This window comes from Erythrolamprus reginae, chromosome 3 (genome assembly GCF_031021105.1).
Source record: "Erythrolamprus reginae isolate rEryReg1 chromosome 3, rEryReg1.hap1, whole genome shotgun sequence".
In the NCBI taxonomy this organism is placed as follows: Eukaryota; Metazoa; Chordata; class Lepidosauria; order Squamata; family Dipsadidae; genus Erythrolamprus; species Erythrolamprus reginae.
In genome coordinates this window covers 232,641,702-232,658,707 of record NC_091952.1, presented here as the reverse complement: position 1 = coordinate 232,658,707, position 17,006 = coordinate 232,641,702, and the positions used below count along the sequence as shown (strand labels likewise).

At 39.0% G+C, this 17,006-nt stretch overlaps 1 protein-coding gene across 1 annotated transcript in view; it reads left to right on the top strand.

The window, feature by feature from the left end:
• Nucleotides 1–15,493, top strand: part of LOC139165982 (nardilysin-like) — a 59,676-nt gene extending 44,183 nt beyond the window's left edge. The window contains exons 24-31 of the mRNA XM_070749241.1: nt 1,243–1,381; nt 3,530–3,577; nt 4,409–4,461; nt 5,602–5,685; nt 8,925–9,015; nt 12,071–12,187; nt 14,628–14,717; nt 15,299–15,493. Of these exons, the coding sequence (XP_070605342.1) occupies nt 1,243–1,381; nt 3,530–3,577; nt 4,409–4,461; nt 5,602–5,685; nt 8,925–9,015; nt 12,071–12,187; nt 14,628–14,717; nt 15,299–15,493 (817 nt within the window). The remainder of the gene's footprint in view (nt 1–1,242; nt 1,382–3,529; nt 3,578–4,408; nt 4,462–5,601; nt 5,686–8,924; nt 9,016–12,070; nt 12,188–14,627; nt 14,718–15,298) is intronic.
• The last annotated feature ends 1,513 nt before the right edge of the window (nt 15,494–17,006 follow it).

Genomic DNA, 17,006 nt, shown 5'->3' with positions numbered 1-17,006 from the left:
TCCCCCTGGGGCCCACCAACCGACATTGTTTAGTTGACGGGACCCGGAGGAGGCCCACTCTGTGGGACCTAATCGGTCGCTGGGATTCGTGCGGCAGAAGGCGGTCTCGGAGATATTCTGGTCCGATGCCATGAAGGGCTTTAAAGGTCATAACCAACACTTTGAATTGTGACCGGAAACTGATCGGCAGCCAATGCAGACTGCGGAGTGATGGTGAAACATGGGCATACCTGGGTAAGCCCATGACTGCTCTCGCAGCTGCATTCTGCACGATCTGAAGTTTCCGAACACTTTTCAAAGGTAGCCCCATGTAGAGAGCATTACAGTAGTCGAACCTCAAGGTGATGAGGGCATGAGTGACTGTGAGCAATGAGTCCCGGTCCAGATAGGGCTGCAACTGGTGCACCAGGCTGTTTTCTTGTACACATTTCATTATCCCAATTAAGTAACTAGTGCATTGATTATTTATCTTGTTTGGGTAATGAAACGTCTGCAAAAAATCCAACCAAGCTCAGAGAGTACCAAGTTCCCCTCATCCTCTTGAGGATGCTGTGATTATTCACCTGCCAATTTTAAAAAATAAGATATAAAAAAGCATAAGCTAAAGAAGAGAAGGTGCAGAAAAGAGCAACCAAAATGATCAGGAGTCTAGAAACCAAGACTTATGAAGAGAGACTGCGGGAACTGGGCATGGATAGCCTAGAGAAAAGGACGGCCAAAGCGGACATGATAGCAGTCTACAGGTATACGAGGGGTTGCCACAGAGAGGAGGGGATCACTTTATTCTCCAGGGCACCGAAGGGCCGGACGAGGAACAACGGCTGGAAGCTGACCAAGGAGAGATTCAACCTGGAAATAAGGAAGAACTTCCTGACGGTCAGAACGATCAACCAGTGGAACAACCTACCAGCGGACGTTGTGAACTCCAATACTCTGGACATTTTTAAGAGGAGATTGGACTGCCATTTGGCTGGGATGCTATAGGATTCCTGCTTAGGCAGGGGTTGGACTTGATGATCCGCATGGTCCCTTCCAACTCTAACAATAAATAAATAAATAAATAAATAAATAAATGAATGAATGAATGAATGAATAAATAAATAAATAATCAGGGGGCTGGACTGCTGTTTTTAGGGAGATTTTAGTATGTAGAATAATTTTTCCATAAGAGCTGCTATGTTATTTATTTATTTATTTATTTGTTTGTTTGTTTGTTTGTTTTTTGTTTCCTTCCTTCTCCAGAAAGTTGCAATTCCGTCCTCTAGTACACCCATGTCCCATTCAGTTTCGAGTGATAGAATTGCCTAATAATCACATCCTATGTAAAGTGAAATCTCTTCACGTTGGGGATGCAAACACTGATGTCACAGTCTATTACCAGGTGAATTTTACCTCAGGATTTGAAATGGATGTTAGGCTGTATCATTATTTGTATCAACTTATTGTGCTTGTTAAACTATTTTGTCATGTGACAATTTTTAAAAGTGACACTTATACCTTTTTATTTTTGTCTTTTGGTTATAAATAAAAATTGTTGCCTCATTTGAGAAAATAATACATTCACATAATTTATCCCATGATTCCATATTAAATTTTGAGGAGAAAATAATTAGCATCATAATAGTTACCCTTTTACTGATTTATTACATCTATCCCACATTTCTTAGTCTATTACTAATTGACTAATTTATTACTGGTCTGTTACAACTAAAAACCCCTTATAAACTTTTTAAATGAGGCTGAAAAAAATGCATTTGTGGTATAGCTGTAGCATAGCAATAGCATTTAAACTTATCTACCGCTTCACAGTGCTTTACAGCCCTCTCTAAGCGGTTTACAGAGAGTAAGCATATTGCCCCCAACAATCTGGGTCCTCATTTTACCAACCTTGAAAGGATGGAAGGCTGAGTCAACCTTGAGCCTACTGAGATTTGATCTGCCAAACTGCTGGCAGCCGGCGATCAGCAGGAGCACCGTCTTTCCCCGAAAATAAGACACTGTCTTATATTAATTTTTGCTCCAAAAGTTGTGCTATGGTTTATTTTCGGGGGGTGCCTTATATTTCTCAAATAAGACAAATTCACAGGCAGAAAAGCTGACACCTCCAAAGAAAGTGTACCGTACGGTACACTGGTTATGGTACGGTACCTGTCAGTATGGCACACACACACACACACACAAATGACAGCACTTATATGGTACAACAGTATACTCCCGCTATTGCAGCTTCCAGCCACCAGAGGAACTACAGTCTACGCACTGTAGTGGAGACTGTAATGGCGGTGAGACAGCAGCAGACTGTGTCTGCTGTACTGGACGTTACAAAGCGATGGAAGGGGCCAGCAGGGGAAGCCACATTATTACGGTACTGCTATGAACAGCTTTGAATGGTACCGTATGTTTTTCCACCATACTGTATATAAATTTGACTATGCCTTATTTTCGGGGGGTGCCTTATATTAGCAAATTCTGCAAAACCTCTGACACGCCTTACTTTCAGGGTACGTCTTATTTTCAGGAAAACAGGGTAGATTGCAGTACTGCACTTTAACCACTGCACCACCGAAGCTGAGACATGATCTGTGGATTTGATGATTTAAAAAATGGATAGTGGAAAAAATGAGGTTATCTGTAATCATAAAGTCAGAGATAATTTTATAATTGTGCTTATATTTGCTGCAAAGGAAATTGAAAGCTGATTCTTTCTATTTCTTTTCAAGCATAAAATGGCATTATTAAGGAAAGGGTAGAAAATAAGCTTTTTGAATGAGTGATTGTCAAATAAAGCAAGAAGGGGTTGTCAGAAAAAAGCATCCCCCAAAACCATGCTGGTGATAGAAAGCAGTAATAAATTACTGTATTTTTTGCACTACAAAACACAGCTGATCATACAATGCACCTAGGTTTAGAGGAGGAAAACAAGAACAAAAATATCGGGCAGAGATTGATAGGACCACACAGATAGGTCTCCTGTCACATGCCAGTTCTGTCTATTGAGTCCTGAATTGCAGAAAAGAGACAAAAGAGGTGGGCAATGACAAAGATAGAAGAGGTGGGATTCAGTACTTTAAGAGGACCCCACCATCACAGCCCGGCTGCTATTCACCAAAGGACCAACAATGACGCACGGACATTTCCATCCCCCTTTTTTGTATGGGGGATGCATCATTCATATCTTTTTTTACATGTATTATCTGCAAAAAATGGATCTTTGATTAAATGTTTCTGACCACCAATGTGACTTTCCCAACCTGCCCCGTGGATAAATATTGACCTTACTCTTGTCAAATGCTGCCAATGTTTTTTTCCTAATCCCTTCCTTCAAAGGGACAATTTGAGCATTGCAGGCAAAAATAATAATAGTTTAACCAAGTTGATTGGCGACCTTGGTAATCCATAGACCTGAGTTCTTTAGCAAATCTTAGGGCAAGAATGAATTAAAAGCATTCTTATGGTATATATTTTTTATTTTGAAACGTATACCGTAAAACTAGACAAATCATTAATCTTCTATAATCTCAATTTTTAGACTGGAGCTAAGAAATTAAAAGACTATACACTCACAGAACTGCTTGTGGTAAGTTCTAGTGCTTTTAACTTTAAAAACTAATGCCTGTGTTTATTCTCTCCGCTTCCTCTTTACTATCTATCCTGGTGTGCATAATTTTTAATGTATAGAGTGAAGGACTATTGCATTTTTTCAACTGCTTTGTAAGCTATTTCACCACTTCTTAGTTGTAATTAAAAAGTGCACTTCTTCTCATCCACATCCTTATATCTTTAATTCTAAATTTTATAGAAGCAAATCTATGGCAAAATAAAATCAGGAATTTGATAGCACTTTGTCCTACTAGCAAATTTGCTAAAATGAACAACGTACCCTGAGCTGAAGTTCACTTCATCAAATGCAGCAGAAGCTTGTTCCTTGCAATAAAAATTGGTTACTTAGCAAAAGTGCTATCAGATACTTCATGTTATTTGTTTGTTTGTTTGTTTGTCAACAGGTGCAAGGAACACAGAACACATTTTAAAAAATGGCACAAATAAATGGATATAAAGAAGCAAAACATAGCCATAAAATGAGTACAGACAAATGGGTAGAGTAGGACAGGGATGGAAGGCATGTTGATATGCTTATGGAAGCCTCCTTAGGGACTTCTTAAGAAATGTGTATGGTGCACAATAGACAGATTAAGGAAAAAGATATGAGGGTTAGAGAAACTAACAACAGGATCAGGTAAAATATAATTCTAGATACATTTCAGAAGAAAGTCACAATTGTAAAATTTCCAACATCTTCTTCCCTTTATAAGGAAAAAACTAGAATCATGCAGTGGCATGTATAATTTTATAAATGTATGAGTTAAGCAAACTATAGTATTTAACTTCTAAATCTGTGGAATTTCAGATGCACATGGAGGAGCCATGCTTTGACTTCTTGAGGACCAAGAATACACTGGGGTGAGTTTTCCACTTCTGGTCTTGTGGAAGTGTCTGATCATAGACTATAGTTTTTATATCTATAGGATTGGTTCCTCTCTCTTGCTCCCTGTGTCTTTCTATTTAAGTATAAACATACAGAACAGCCTTTTATATTAAACATCATGTATTTCTGTAAAGATTTGCTAGTTTTTTCACTCTCCAGATAATATCTTTGGATTCAAAAATATTATCAAAATCTAGCATTAGTATACTGTATAATGTACAACAATTAAGAAAAATGTTTTAAAACATAGATGGACAGTGGAGACATTTCAATAGCTACTTGCAACCAACAGAGTTTTGTCTGGTATACTTTCTGAGAGGGAGGGGGAGGAGGGGGAGGGAGGGGAGGAGGGAGAGAGGAAGGAAGGAAGGAAGGAAGGAAGGAAGGAAGGAAGGAAGGAAGGAAGAAGGAAAACTTCTTTATAAAATTAATGGGAAAAACCCAAAATAATAGTTATTAATTAGGAAATAATGTGAAAACCCTAATTATTCCCTTCCTAAATTGTAATCTATCCATGTTTAATTTAAAAGTATAATCTACCCATGTTTAACTTAAAAGTAAGTTCATCTGAAATCACTGCTTTTAAATATCAATTAAGTATATAAAATCATTGTTCCTTCAATCTTGTCAGCTTGAAGCTTTGCTGGCTGAGGAATTCTGGAAGTTTGAACTCCATGCATTTTAAAGCTGCCAAGATTGAAACACACTGCTATAGAGTATTTCCCTTCTCCTACTTTGGAAAAGACAGATTTTAAAAATGCCGTAACTTTGGCTTTGGGCTTCCTACCATCCCATCCATGAATTAGGTCCTTAATGAATAAGTTTACCATTCTGGATATCATCCTAGAATAAGCAATACCTAACAAAATGTCTTCTAATCTGGTACCTTTTAGATGTTTGATCTTGTAGCCTCAATGGGGATGATCTAACATTGGAGAAAGAATCCAGGGACAGCTGGACTTAACCCCACAGATGGACTGAACTATCATTGTCTTTTCCCTCTTCCTTGAAGTCTAGGGGATAGAAAGGCTTTGGTTAAATCACTAGTTCAAAACTGTAACAGTCTGCACAAAATGACTTTTGATTCTCGATATTGTTCTGTTCATTTGCTTTAGTTACCATGTCTACCCTGCTACAAGAAATACTTCTGGGATCCTGGGTTTTTCTGTTACCGTAACAACACAGGCAACTAAATATAAGTAAGTCTCTCCTTTTTTTAATAGCGAGTAAATGTTATATTATTGTTTCCATCCTACAACTCTATGAGTTCTGGAATTCTTAATAGCTAATCATTCTTGAAAAACTCTGACATGTTTAAAACTGCTAATTCTCCATTACAAATGTTTCTGCTGCTTTCTTTTAAAGCTGAGAGGTTTAATGTATTTGCTGAGATATATTTCCAAAACAAGCCTACCTACTTAAATTGTCTGACCTATAAGAGACAGGAATGACTAACAAATTTATGGCCCAGATCCAGGTACATTAAAATGAAAGCTACCAATTCATAGCAGTCACTAAATTAAACTCCACAACATACCTTCACTGAATTTTAGCTGGATTAGGATTTTTTTCTACAAATGAAAATTGACTTTAGCTTAACATAATCTTATACAGTTCTATACTTCATAAATTACTTTCAAATACACATGTCAGTCCTAATAATTTTATATCATCAATTTAGAAGATTTGAGGGTAGCATGTTATCTACGCAAAGACTGAGCATATTGCAGGGAACTTTCATTTGAATTAGGAAGAAGGCAAAACTTTTCTGAGAAAATTCACTACTATTTTAAATAAAGAAGGATCTTTATATGTGTATAAATGAGTTCCATTAGGATTGGACAACATAGAATTTGAATAAAATAAAATAAATAAATGTATATGCATGCATACATAAATACACAGAGAGATGTATCCATTTAAGGAAAACCCAGGGTTTTAAAAAATAAATGCTTCATGAAAGAGAATTGAACATTCACCAGAAAAAAAAAGACAAAAATATTATTATTGTTGAGAAATGTGCTAAACTGCAGCCTTAGACACACAGCTTTTCAATATGCAAATTGGATTCTATTAAGAACATGAGAGTTGACAAGGATTCTCTTAAAACTTGTCAATTATTGGACTCTCAGCTGGATATTATTTTCTAAAAGTAAATTAATTTTCTTCCTATTTTTAGTCTTGGCACATAATGTAGCAACACAAAAGGGAAAACAAGAATACAGGTAGTTTTAACTTACAATAATTACCAATAGCATTTAGATTTATATACCACTTCATAGTGCATTTATTCATTCATTCATTCATTCATTTATCAGGCTTCTATGCTGCCCTTCCCCTGAGACTCAAGGCGACTCACAGTAAACAGATACAAAAACATGAAGAAATTTAATATTAAAATATTCTAGAAATCTCAATACTAAAAACACATAAAAATCTAACTTAAGTTACATTCCAAACCAATCATCCACATTCATAGCATTCTTCACTCATAGGCCAGGGTAGATGTTAAGATTTCAGTGGCCTCAGTAATGGGCAGCTAAAATTTTTACTGCCACGTGGGTGTGGCTTATTTTGTGGATGTGGCTTGATGGTAATGTGACCAGGTGGGAGTGGCTTGAATGATCATTATTGTTCAAGTGAACTGTTAAGTCCCCGACTTACAGCCTTACCAGTGTTGCTCGCTGGGGTGACAATTTGCTTCGCGATTCCCACACTCTCCTTCCTGGGTCGCTCCCCCACCTCAGGCTGGGTAGCTAGGTGAACAGGTGCTGATCAGCTGTTGAGAAAAGATGGGGGAGGAAAAGGACCCCCCGCAACTCCTGCCGGTGCTGGTCTCCCTGCTGCTTTCCAAGGAGGATGAGGAGGAGGACGGGAGAAGGGGGGGTTTAAAAATATCGGAAAGCCGAGGGAGAATCACAAGGTTACTATTGCCGCACAACACCTTTTCATCTCAGCTGTGGGCGGAGTGAGGGCTTTGCAAGGGGAAAAAGACTGCTTTGGCATGGCTCAGCTCTCTTTTATTCCCCTGCTGCTGCTGCTGCTGCTGCTGCTGCTGCTGCTGCTGCTGCTGCACGCTCCTCGCTTTTTTCCTCTTTTCTCCTTCCTGGCCTCACGAGATGGCTGTGTAAGGCTGGAGGGGAGCCGGTCAACAGAGAGGGAAGCTTGTCCCTCAAAACATCGCTACAGAGCACTGCGCACCAGGACAACTAGACACAAGAACAGTTTTTTCCTAACGCCATCACTCTACTAAACAAATAATTCTCTCAATACTGTCAGACTTTTTACTAAATCTGCATTTCTATTTCTACTAGTTTTTCTCATCATTCCTATCACCCATTTCCTCCCACTTAGGACTGTATGACTGTAACTTGTTGCTTGTATCCTAAGATTTTAATTAATGTTGATTGTTTCTTCATTGCTTATTTGACCCCTATGACAATCATTAAGTGTTGTACCACGTGATTCTTGACAAATTTATCTTTTTTTTTTATGTACGCTAAGAGCATATCCACCAAGACAAATTCCTTGTGTGTCCAATCACACTTGGCCAATAAAATTCCATTCTATTCTATTCTATCTTCATTCTGATACTACATCTTCCCAGTATCCACCCAGGTTAAGGCTCATCCTAACCCCCACACCCACAAGTCCATCACGAGACCCAATCCGGGGCTGGGATTACACCAACTTTCTCTTTTCTTTCAGTTGATGCAGAACAAAAGGTGACCTTGGCTCGAAGAAAGGAATTTGTTGTGTCTAGTAACTTTCCTTCTCACTCCCAATCACTCCCAATGCCCCTAATGCTAAACTACTGTGGCAGGCCAAAGTCTCTAAATCCACACAATGGCTTCGGCCTGACAGAATAACATGTATACAGAATCAGCATATTGCCGCCAACAATCTGGCTCTTCATTTTACCCATCTTGGAAGGATGAAAGGCTGAGTCAACCATGAGTTGTTGGTGAGATTTGAATTGCTGAACTACAGCTAACAGTTAGCAGAAGTAGCCTTCAGTGCTGCACTCTAACCATTGCGCCACGCTGGCTCTTGTGGGCAGTCAACAGAATTTTGATCGGCTATGGGTTACATGAAATGCAGCCTGTTCAGCCTCCAGTAAAATCCAGAACTGAACTGTTGTGTCCAGAAGACAGTTAGGCCTTGTACCCGCCCCATATTCCTTGGGCGGGAAAATACTACAAGGTGATTGGTTGGCTGAGGCTGGCAGCCTGGGGTATATATAGCTGCCAGGCACGGCCATGTTTTGTTGTTGTCTTGTTTCGTTCCTTAAACCGTTGCCTTCTGCTCTAAATAAAAAGAACCACTAAGTCTGCAGTCCTTCATTCCTGCAAGGATTTAACATTAAGATTGACAAGACTAAATACCATATAGATGGAAGAACATTGAAGGTTATATTATCTCTTTTAAATTTACTTAGCTCTGAATATGTTGACAAAAAAATAGAAGACTTCTTTGCACACTTTGAGGAAAAACTCCGGAATTTGTCTGAAGAAGAATTTCTTGGCCAGGTACAGATTATATAAATGTTTGATTTAGATTATAGAAAGGTAATCTTATGATCATCAGATACTTGTAATTCAAATCTCATTAATCTTAGTTTACCCAACGGCAAGGGATTGTAGAAATTCCAATCCAAAACATCTGGAAGATGTCAAGTTACCTGCCCCCAATTTAAATGGAACATTATTTTCAAGGAATTTGTAGCAGTCACCCTGGGTTATCATAAAAGCTCTCCAATCTGCACCAATTAATGAGTTAAATTTAATTCCAAGCAGATCTTGTTCAATAGGTATTGGTTGAGGTTCTTATTTTGATATTTACACAATGTCATAGAGAGGATTCATGACAATGGGGTCACTCTAGGAACATCCATTCCTGTCTGCTTAGTTGTCTTTGCCCCTGTCCTAGTGGCAATTGAGAGAGAAGAATATATTTATTTATTTATTTATTTATTTATCTATCTATCTATCTATTTATTTATTTATTTATTTATTTATTGGATTTGTATGCCGCCCCTTTCCGTGGACTCGGGGCGGCTCACAACACAATAAAACAATTCATAACAAATCTAATAATATACAATTTAAAATTTAAAATAGTTTTAAAAACCCATTTTTAAGCAATATTTTATTTATTTATTTATTTATTATTTAGATTTGTATGCCGCCCCTCTCCGCAGACTCGGGGCGGCTCACAGCAAGATACAACAATTCATGACAAATCCAAATATAATTTAAAATATTTAAAAAGAACCCCATTTTACTAACAAACACACACACAAACATATATACACACAAATATATATATATATTGGTTTTAACTTCGCTAGGTTGCCCAGAGTCATTTTTGAAGCTGGGTAGTCTAGCAATTGGCTAAATAAATATTTGCTTTTGCAAACTATACTGCTCAAACAAATAAAGGGAACACTCAAATAACACATCCTAGATCTGAATGAAAGAAATATTTTCATTGAATACTTTGTTCTGTACAAAGTTGAATGTGCACAACAGCATGTGAAATTGATTGTCAATCAGTGTTGTTTCCTAAGTGGACAGTTTGATTTCATAGAAGTTTGATTTACTTGGAGTTATATTGTGTTGTTTATGTCGCGATTAGAATCATCAATCACAGCCCGCGTGAGCGGAAAATGAATCTAATGCGGAGGTCGATGAATGAGATGAGAGAAAATCTTCAAAACGAAGTTACTTTTATTAGTATAAAACAATGAAATCAATTTTGCCTGATCACAGGCTTTCAGACATGTCTACATGGTTAGTGGGATTTCTTCAAGATGGAGATTTTATCCTTCTTCCCTAGGCAGAGAGGAAGTGACTAGACAGGATTTACATCATAAATGGGGGGAGCTAAATTAACATACATGAGTTAACTATTTAATTACTGAATGTCTCTGAATGTCTCTGGGGGCTGTCAATATACAGCGTGACACCCATTCTTTGGCAGTCATCAGGGACATTGGTTCACATAAGGCACATTTTCTTGGATAGGTATTCGTGTTGATCAGCTGGCAATGGCTTATTCAGCAGGTCAGCAATCTGTTCAGTAGTAGGCACATATTGAATTTTCAGCGTGACAGTTTAAGTGTTCCCTTTATTCTTTTGAGCAGTGTACAGTGTTCCCTCGATTTTCGCGGGTTCAAACTTCGTGAATAGCCTATACCACGGTTTTTCAAAAAATATTTTTTCCTATACCACGGTTTTTCCCACCCAATGACATCATATGTCATCGCCAAACTAATAATTTTTGCAAATAAATAACAAAAATATAATTATTGCTAATAAATAATTATGTTTATAAATATCAGGATCACTAAGTGTCTTATTCAATGGTGAGTACCAGTAATAATGGTGAGTAAATGGTTGTTAAGGGAATGGGAAATGGTAATTTAGGGGCTTAAAGTGTTAAGGGAGGGCTTGTGATACTGTCCATAGCCAAAAATGGTGTACAGTAATACCTCATGATACGAACTTAATTGGTGCAAGGAGGAGGTTCGTAAGACGAAAGGTTCGTAAGACGAAACATTGTTTCCCATAGGAAACAATGTAAAGTCAATTAATCCGTGCAACCAAAAAAACGGCTTTCAGCGATTGCTGGGAAGCCGCACGGCTGTTTTAAAAGGTGACAGCCGGCCTGGGGGGCTTCCCAGCACCCCCCGAACCCGGGTTCGGGGTTCGGGGGGTGCTGGCAAGCACCCCAGGCCGGCTGCGACCTTTTAAAACAGCCGCGCCGCTTCCCAGCTGTCTCCTGAAGCCGAACTTCCGTGTTCGGCTTCGGGAGACAGCTGGGAAGCGGCGCGGCTGTTTTAAAAGGTGACAGCCGGGCTGGGGGGCTTCCCAGCAACCTCCCGAACCAAACCCAGGGTTCAGAAAAATTTTGCCTCTTCTTACGAACTTTGTTCGAGTTATGAACCGGCGTTCGGGAGGCTTCTGGGAAGCCCCGCCGCCCGGCTGTCACCTTTTAAAACAGCCGTGCGGCTTCCCAGCAGTCTCTGAACACCGGTTCGTAACTCCAAAAAAGTTCGTAGGAAGAGGCAAAATTTTTCTGAACCCCGGGTTCGTATCACGAGTTGTTCGTAAGACGAGGGGTTCGTATCTTGAGGTACCACTGTATTTACTTCTGCATCTCTACTTCGCGGAAATCCGACTTTCGCGGGCGGTCTTGGAATGCATCCCCTGCGGAAATCGAGGGAACACTGTATATTGGTTTTAACTTCGCTAGGTTGCCCAGAGTCATTTTTGAAGCTGGGTAGTCTAGCAATTGGCTAAATAAATATTTGCTTTTGCAAACTATACTGCTCAAAAAAATAAAGGGAACACTGAAATAACATATCCTAGATCTGAATGAAAGAAATATTTTCATTGAATACTTTGTTCTGTACAAAGTTGAATGTGCACAACAGCATGTGAAATTGATTGTCAATCAGTGTTGTTTCCTAAATGGACAGTTTGATTTCATAGAAGTTTGATTTACTTGGAGTTATATTGTGTTGTTTAAGTGTTCCCTTTATTCTTTTGAGCAGTATATAAGGAATAGTATGTTTCACAGGTCTCTGCTCTAATCAAGCTTAAGCGCACAGATGACTCCCATCTTGGAGAAGAAGTAGACAGAAACTGGAATGAAGTGATTACTCAACAATATGTCTTTGACAGACTTGCCCGAGAGGTAATTAATGGAAACGATTACAAGTTTCATTCTTTCAAAATTTGTAAAGCTTTATGTAGGCAAATATGCATATACAGGCATGCATACTTTCACACACACTTTTTATCATTAAACCATAAAGGCAATCTGGTTCATAAATGAGCAAAAATGGAAAATTGAGGCATTTTGTTCTGCTGGCCTGAAGGGACGGAATTGGAGTTTAAGTGGTTCCCGACAAATGGTGAAAGCATGGTAAAATGGAAAGATAGGAGATCTAGGCTTCTTAAAATCATGTTCTGAGAGAAAAATAAATACACAACTCTTCACAAGTGTCAACGAACAGCTTGTTTTCCACATGAATATTATCTCATGGTAGGTCATGTGTGAGACAGCAGCAACTGAAGCCTTCAAAATCGCAAAAAAAGTGGTTAATGGGAAAAAGTCTTAAATGTAGCCTTCGCTGCTGTATTTTTAAAAAAATTCAGGATTAGTGAAAATAAACATTGAGCCTGCCTTTCTACTCTTAACCCAGAAGAGTGTCTTCTGATCCATTATGCTTCTAATCCTCACATGTTTCTTTTTTCCTCTTTTTGTTATATGTCAAAACTATGCATTTATGAGAGCCAATTCTCAGTCCCCAGGGTATTGTAAATGTATAATTGTTGCAGAGCAGAGATTTCAAAAGACAATTCCTGCACCAGGAATTTGTCTCTGTGGTATATTTTGATTATTCAAATTATAGGCTTTCACTTGGAAGCATCCCTTAATGGACATGCTTAGAGCTTCAACTCCAAGGTGACGCATAACATACAATAAAGAAGATATTTATTGTAGTATTCAAAATGTGACAAAATACAATAAGAGCAGATTTTGGTTCTGATAAAAAGTTATTAAGTAACTTGAGCTTCCATCCTTCCATCTACTATAAAATTACAAATAGAAAACATGACATTCTTAGGCATTTGCCCCTCGGGATCTGACTGGCCCAAACATTTTAATTTCTCTAGACAGACATGATACTGTTTTGGACATTTTTCCTCTTTAGCAGCAGACAAAACTTGATGAGCCTTGGAACTTTTTTCAGTCCAAAGGAGACTGTGAGATACTTCTTGAAAAGGAAGGAAGGAAGGAAGGAAGGAAGGAGGAAGGAAGGAAGGAAGAAAAGAAGGAGGAAGGAAGGAAGGAAAGGAAGGAAGGAAGGAAGGAAGAGGGAGAAAAGAAAGGAAGGAAAAAAGAAGAGAGGGAGGAAGGAAGGAAGGGAAAAAAGAAAGAAAGAAAGAGGGAGAAAAGAAAGGAAGGAAGGGAGGAAAGGAAGGAAGGAAGAGAAAAAAGAAAGAAAGAAAGAAAGAAAGAGAGAGAGAGAGAGAGAGAGAGAGAGAGGTTAGTCACGTCGAATAAAGAGAAGGACTAGGGGTGACATGATACCAATATTCCAATATGAGGCTTTCACAAAGAAGAAAGAGGTCAACCTATTTTCCAACCTAAGGGTAAGATGAGAAGTAAGAGATGGAAAATTATCAAAGAGAAGGCCAAAATTAAGGAGAAATTTCACAACAGTAAGAACAATAAATCAAGGCAACAACTTGCCAAGTTGTGGTTGCTCAACAGTGGATGTTTTTAAGAAGACATTGGGCAGCCATTTATCCAGAATGGTAATAGCCTATCCTGTGGGGAGGAGGAGGAGGTGGAGGAGGAGAAGAAGAAGAAGAAGAAGAAGAAGAAGAAGAAGAAGAAGAAGAAGAAGAAGAAGAAGAAGAGGAGGAGGAGGAGGAGGAGGAGGAGGAGGAGGAGGAGGAGGAGGAGCAGCAGGAGGAGGAGGAGGAGCAGGAGCAGGAGCAGGAGGAGGAGGAGGAGGAGCAGCAGGAGGAGCAGGAGGAGCAGGAGGAGGAGCAGCAGGAGCAGCAGGAGCAGCAGGAGCAGCGGGAGCAGCGGGAGCAGCGGGAGCAGCGGGAGCAGCGGGAGCAGCGGGAGCAGCGGGAGCAGCGGGAGCAGCGGGAGCAGCGGGAGCAGCGGGAGCAGCGGGAGCAGCGGGAGCAGCGGGAGCAGCGGGAGCAGCGGGAGCAGCAGGAGCAGCAGGAGCAGCAGGATGGAGGAGGAGGAGGAGGAAGGGGAGGAGGGGGAGGAGGAGATACCTAACTATACTAAAGAAAGTCTTGTAAGGTTGCCATCTAAAATTTAGTATGGAACATATATCTATGGCTACTTGTTCAAACTGATGGGACTGGAGTGGGCAGAGTGTTTCCTTTTTCAAATACTACAGTGTGAAAAGCTCACTGCTGGGGGCTTCCTGCTTTCTTTTTTCCTGTAAAATAAACAGTTCAAATTTACTCCCTTCTGGATTTTTGTTTGAAGCACACTTTTTGTCCTTATAAAGTAAATATTGAGTCAAAGTGGTTATACTGTAAAACTGGCATATCTTTGCTGGACGATTCTAAGGAATTCTGTTCTCTATGGCTTACAGATTGTAGCACTGAAAAGCCTTAGTAGAGCCCAGTTGATCGATTGGTTCCTACATTTTAGGAGAAAGCACAGGAGAGTGTTGAGCATCCATGTAAGTATTTCCCTAAATACTTATACACTCTTAGGGAGAAACAAATAGAAATGAAAAAAAAAAGATACAAAGAAAATGGATTAAATTAACAGTTCTGGTCTTTCACATTACTGGATTCAACAGCAGCTCAACCTCCCTGTTAAGCAATTGCTTAAAAAATTCTAATAAAGCAATGTAACCTTCAATAGAAAAAAGATTTTCTATCTCTGGGGTTTTTTTTGCCACCAGCAGAATGGAAATCTCACGCTACAAAGCTGCTTGCCACTTTTGCTTCCGTTTGTTTTGAAGTAAACTGATTTGAGAGAGAGGATTGACAAATGTATTCTGTTGCAGAATCTATATATGTATCATAAAATCAATTTTCATTCATCTAAATATTATGGTTGGTTTGGGGTGTGTCTTTTGATTGTTCCCACACAAACACACACCCAAAAAATTAACCGGTGCTAGAAAATTATGAAAGTCAAGATTAATTGTTTTTAAAAAATGATTGTGATTTCTGGACAACAGACTTTGCTTATATTTCTTCATCCCAGTTGTTTTGCTGATCTTAACTAACTATTTGAATTTTGAATTTTCAGGTGATAGGCTATGGTAAACAAGAAGGTGATTTGAACATTAAACCTATTTCCGTTGTTCAAGAATCTATGTTTAGCAAAGAACCTCAACTGACCTTTTTGCCTTGTTCTCCTCTATTGGATATCCCCTCTATACTGGACATTAGATCTTTCATCTCAACTCTTAACATTCTTCCTTACCACAAAATATTAAAGTAATCCACAAGATACTAAAATAAACTTTCACGAACTCATTCTCAAGCTTGCTGGTGTCATGTTTTCTCAATAATTTTGCAGACAATCTTGTTTGAGGAACTGGGGAAAACATAGAACAGAATAGTTCTATGTAATGTTTTTCAACCATATCCTCAGTCTGTGTTTTCCTCCCATTTTAATTCTCTATTCTTTCTGCTTCTTTTATATTTGAACTCACATTTCTTTTTTATCTCTCTCTCTTCGGGGCTAAGTAGTTAGATTGTACAGGTTATTGTTGATTGTGTACTTAAAAGCTGTACAGTGGTCCCTTGATTTTCGCGGGTTTGAACTTCGTGAAACAGCTATACCACGGTTTTTCAAAAATATTAATTTAAAAAAATACTTTGCTGTTTTTTTCCCTATACCACGGTTTTTCCCGCCCGATGACGTCATACATCATTGCCAAACTTTAGTCCGACTTTAATAAATATTTTTTTAATAAACTTTAATAAATAAATATGGTGAGTAATAATCTAAATGGTTACTAGGAGAATGAGAAATTGCAGTTTAGGGGTTTAAAGGGTTAAGGGAAAGCTTGTGATACTGTTCATAGCCAAAAATAGTGTATTTACTTCCACATCTCTACTTTGCAGAAATTCAACTTTCGCGGGCGGTCTCGGAACGCATCCCCCGTGAAAATCGAGGGAACACTGTAGTGATCTCTGAGCTTGGTGGCACAAGTTACCCAGTTTGGGTAATGAAACTTCTGCAAGAAAACAAGCAAGAACCCTTTATTTTAACTGTAACATTCATTCTCCTTTAGCTATAGTGAAAGGTGTGACCTGGGAGAGTACTATGTAAATGCAGTATGTATGTATGTATCAGTAATGGATTTCAATTATCTTCACTACCAGTTTGCTATTGGGAGTGTGCGCATGGACGCAGATGGCATGCTTCTGTGTATGTGCAGAGACATGCAGGTGAATGGGCTGAGCCTACCACCACCACCGCTGGGGCGAACTGGTAGCAACCCACCACTGGTATACATGTATGTAGTCTCCACAGCACTCTGTCCCTGCTAAGTCTTGGAGAAGGAGCCCACAAGTTGATTTTAAATGATGGGCAAGCTCAACATCTTCTATCTGCTAAAGATCAACCTGTTGGATTTATTTGTGATTGGAATTCAGTAATAAAGACAGTCATATCTAAGAATCATTTGAGAATAAAAGAAATAATGGGTAGTAAGAAAATCACAGATCTAGTGATGCGATGCTATGCAGGGTTTCTATAAAAGACCACACAATGATCTATAGCCTTCAGGGTTTGCTCTTCTATCTTCTAAGGTAGAATGGCATGGAGTAGAACTACCTCCTACCAAAGCAAACTGCCATGCCTAATTAACTAAGAAAACTTTAACCACCTTCCATCCAATGACCCAGATCTATTTGGCAACCAGTGGCTATATTGAAACTCTAAGTCTGGTTGATAACTCTGGAAGGTGAAGTTCTAACATATTTAAGCAACTCAGGTTCAGAAA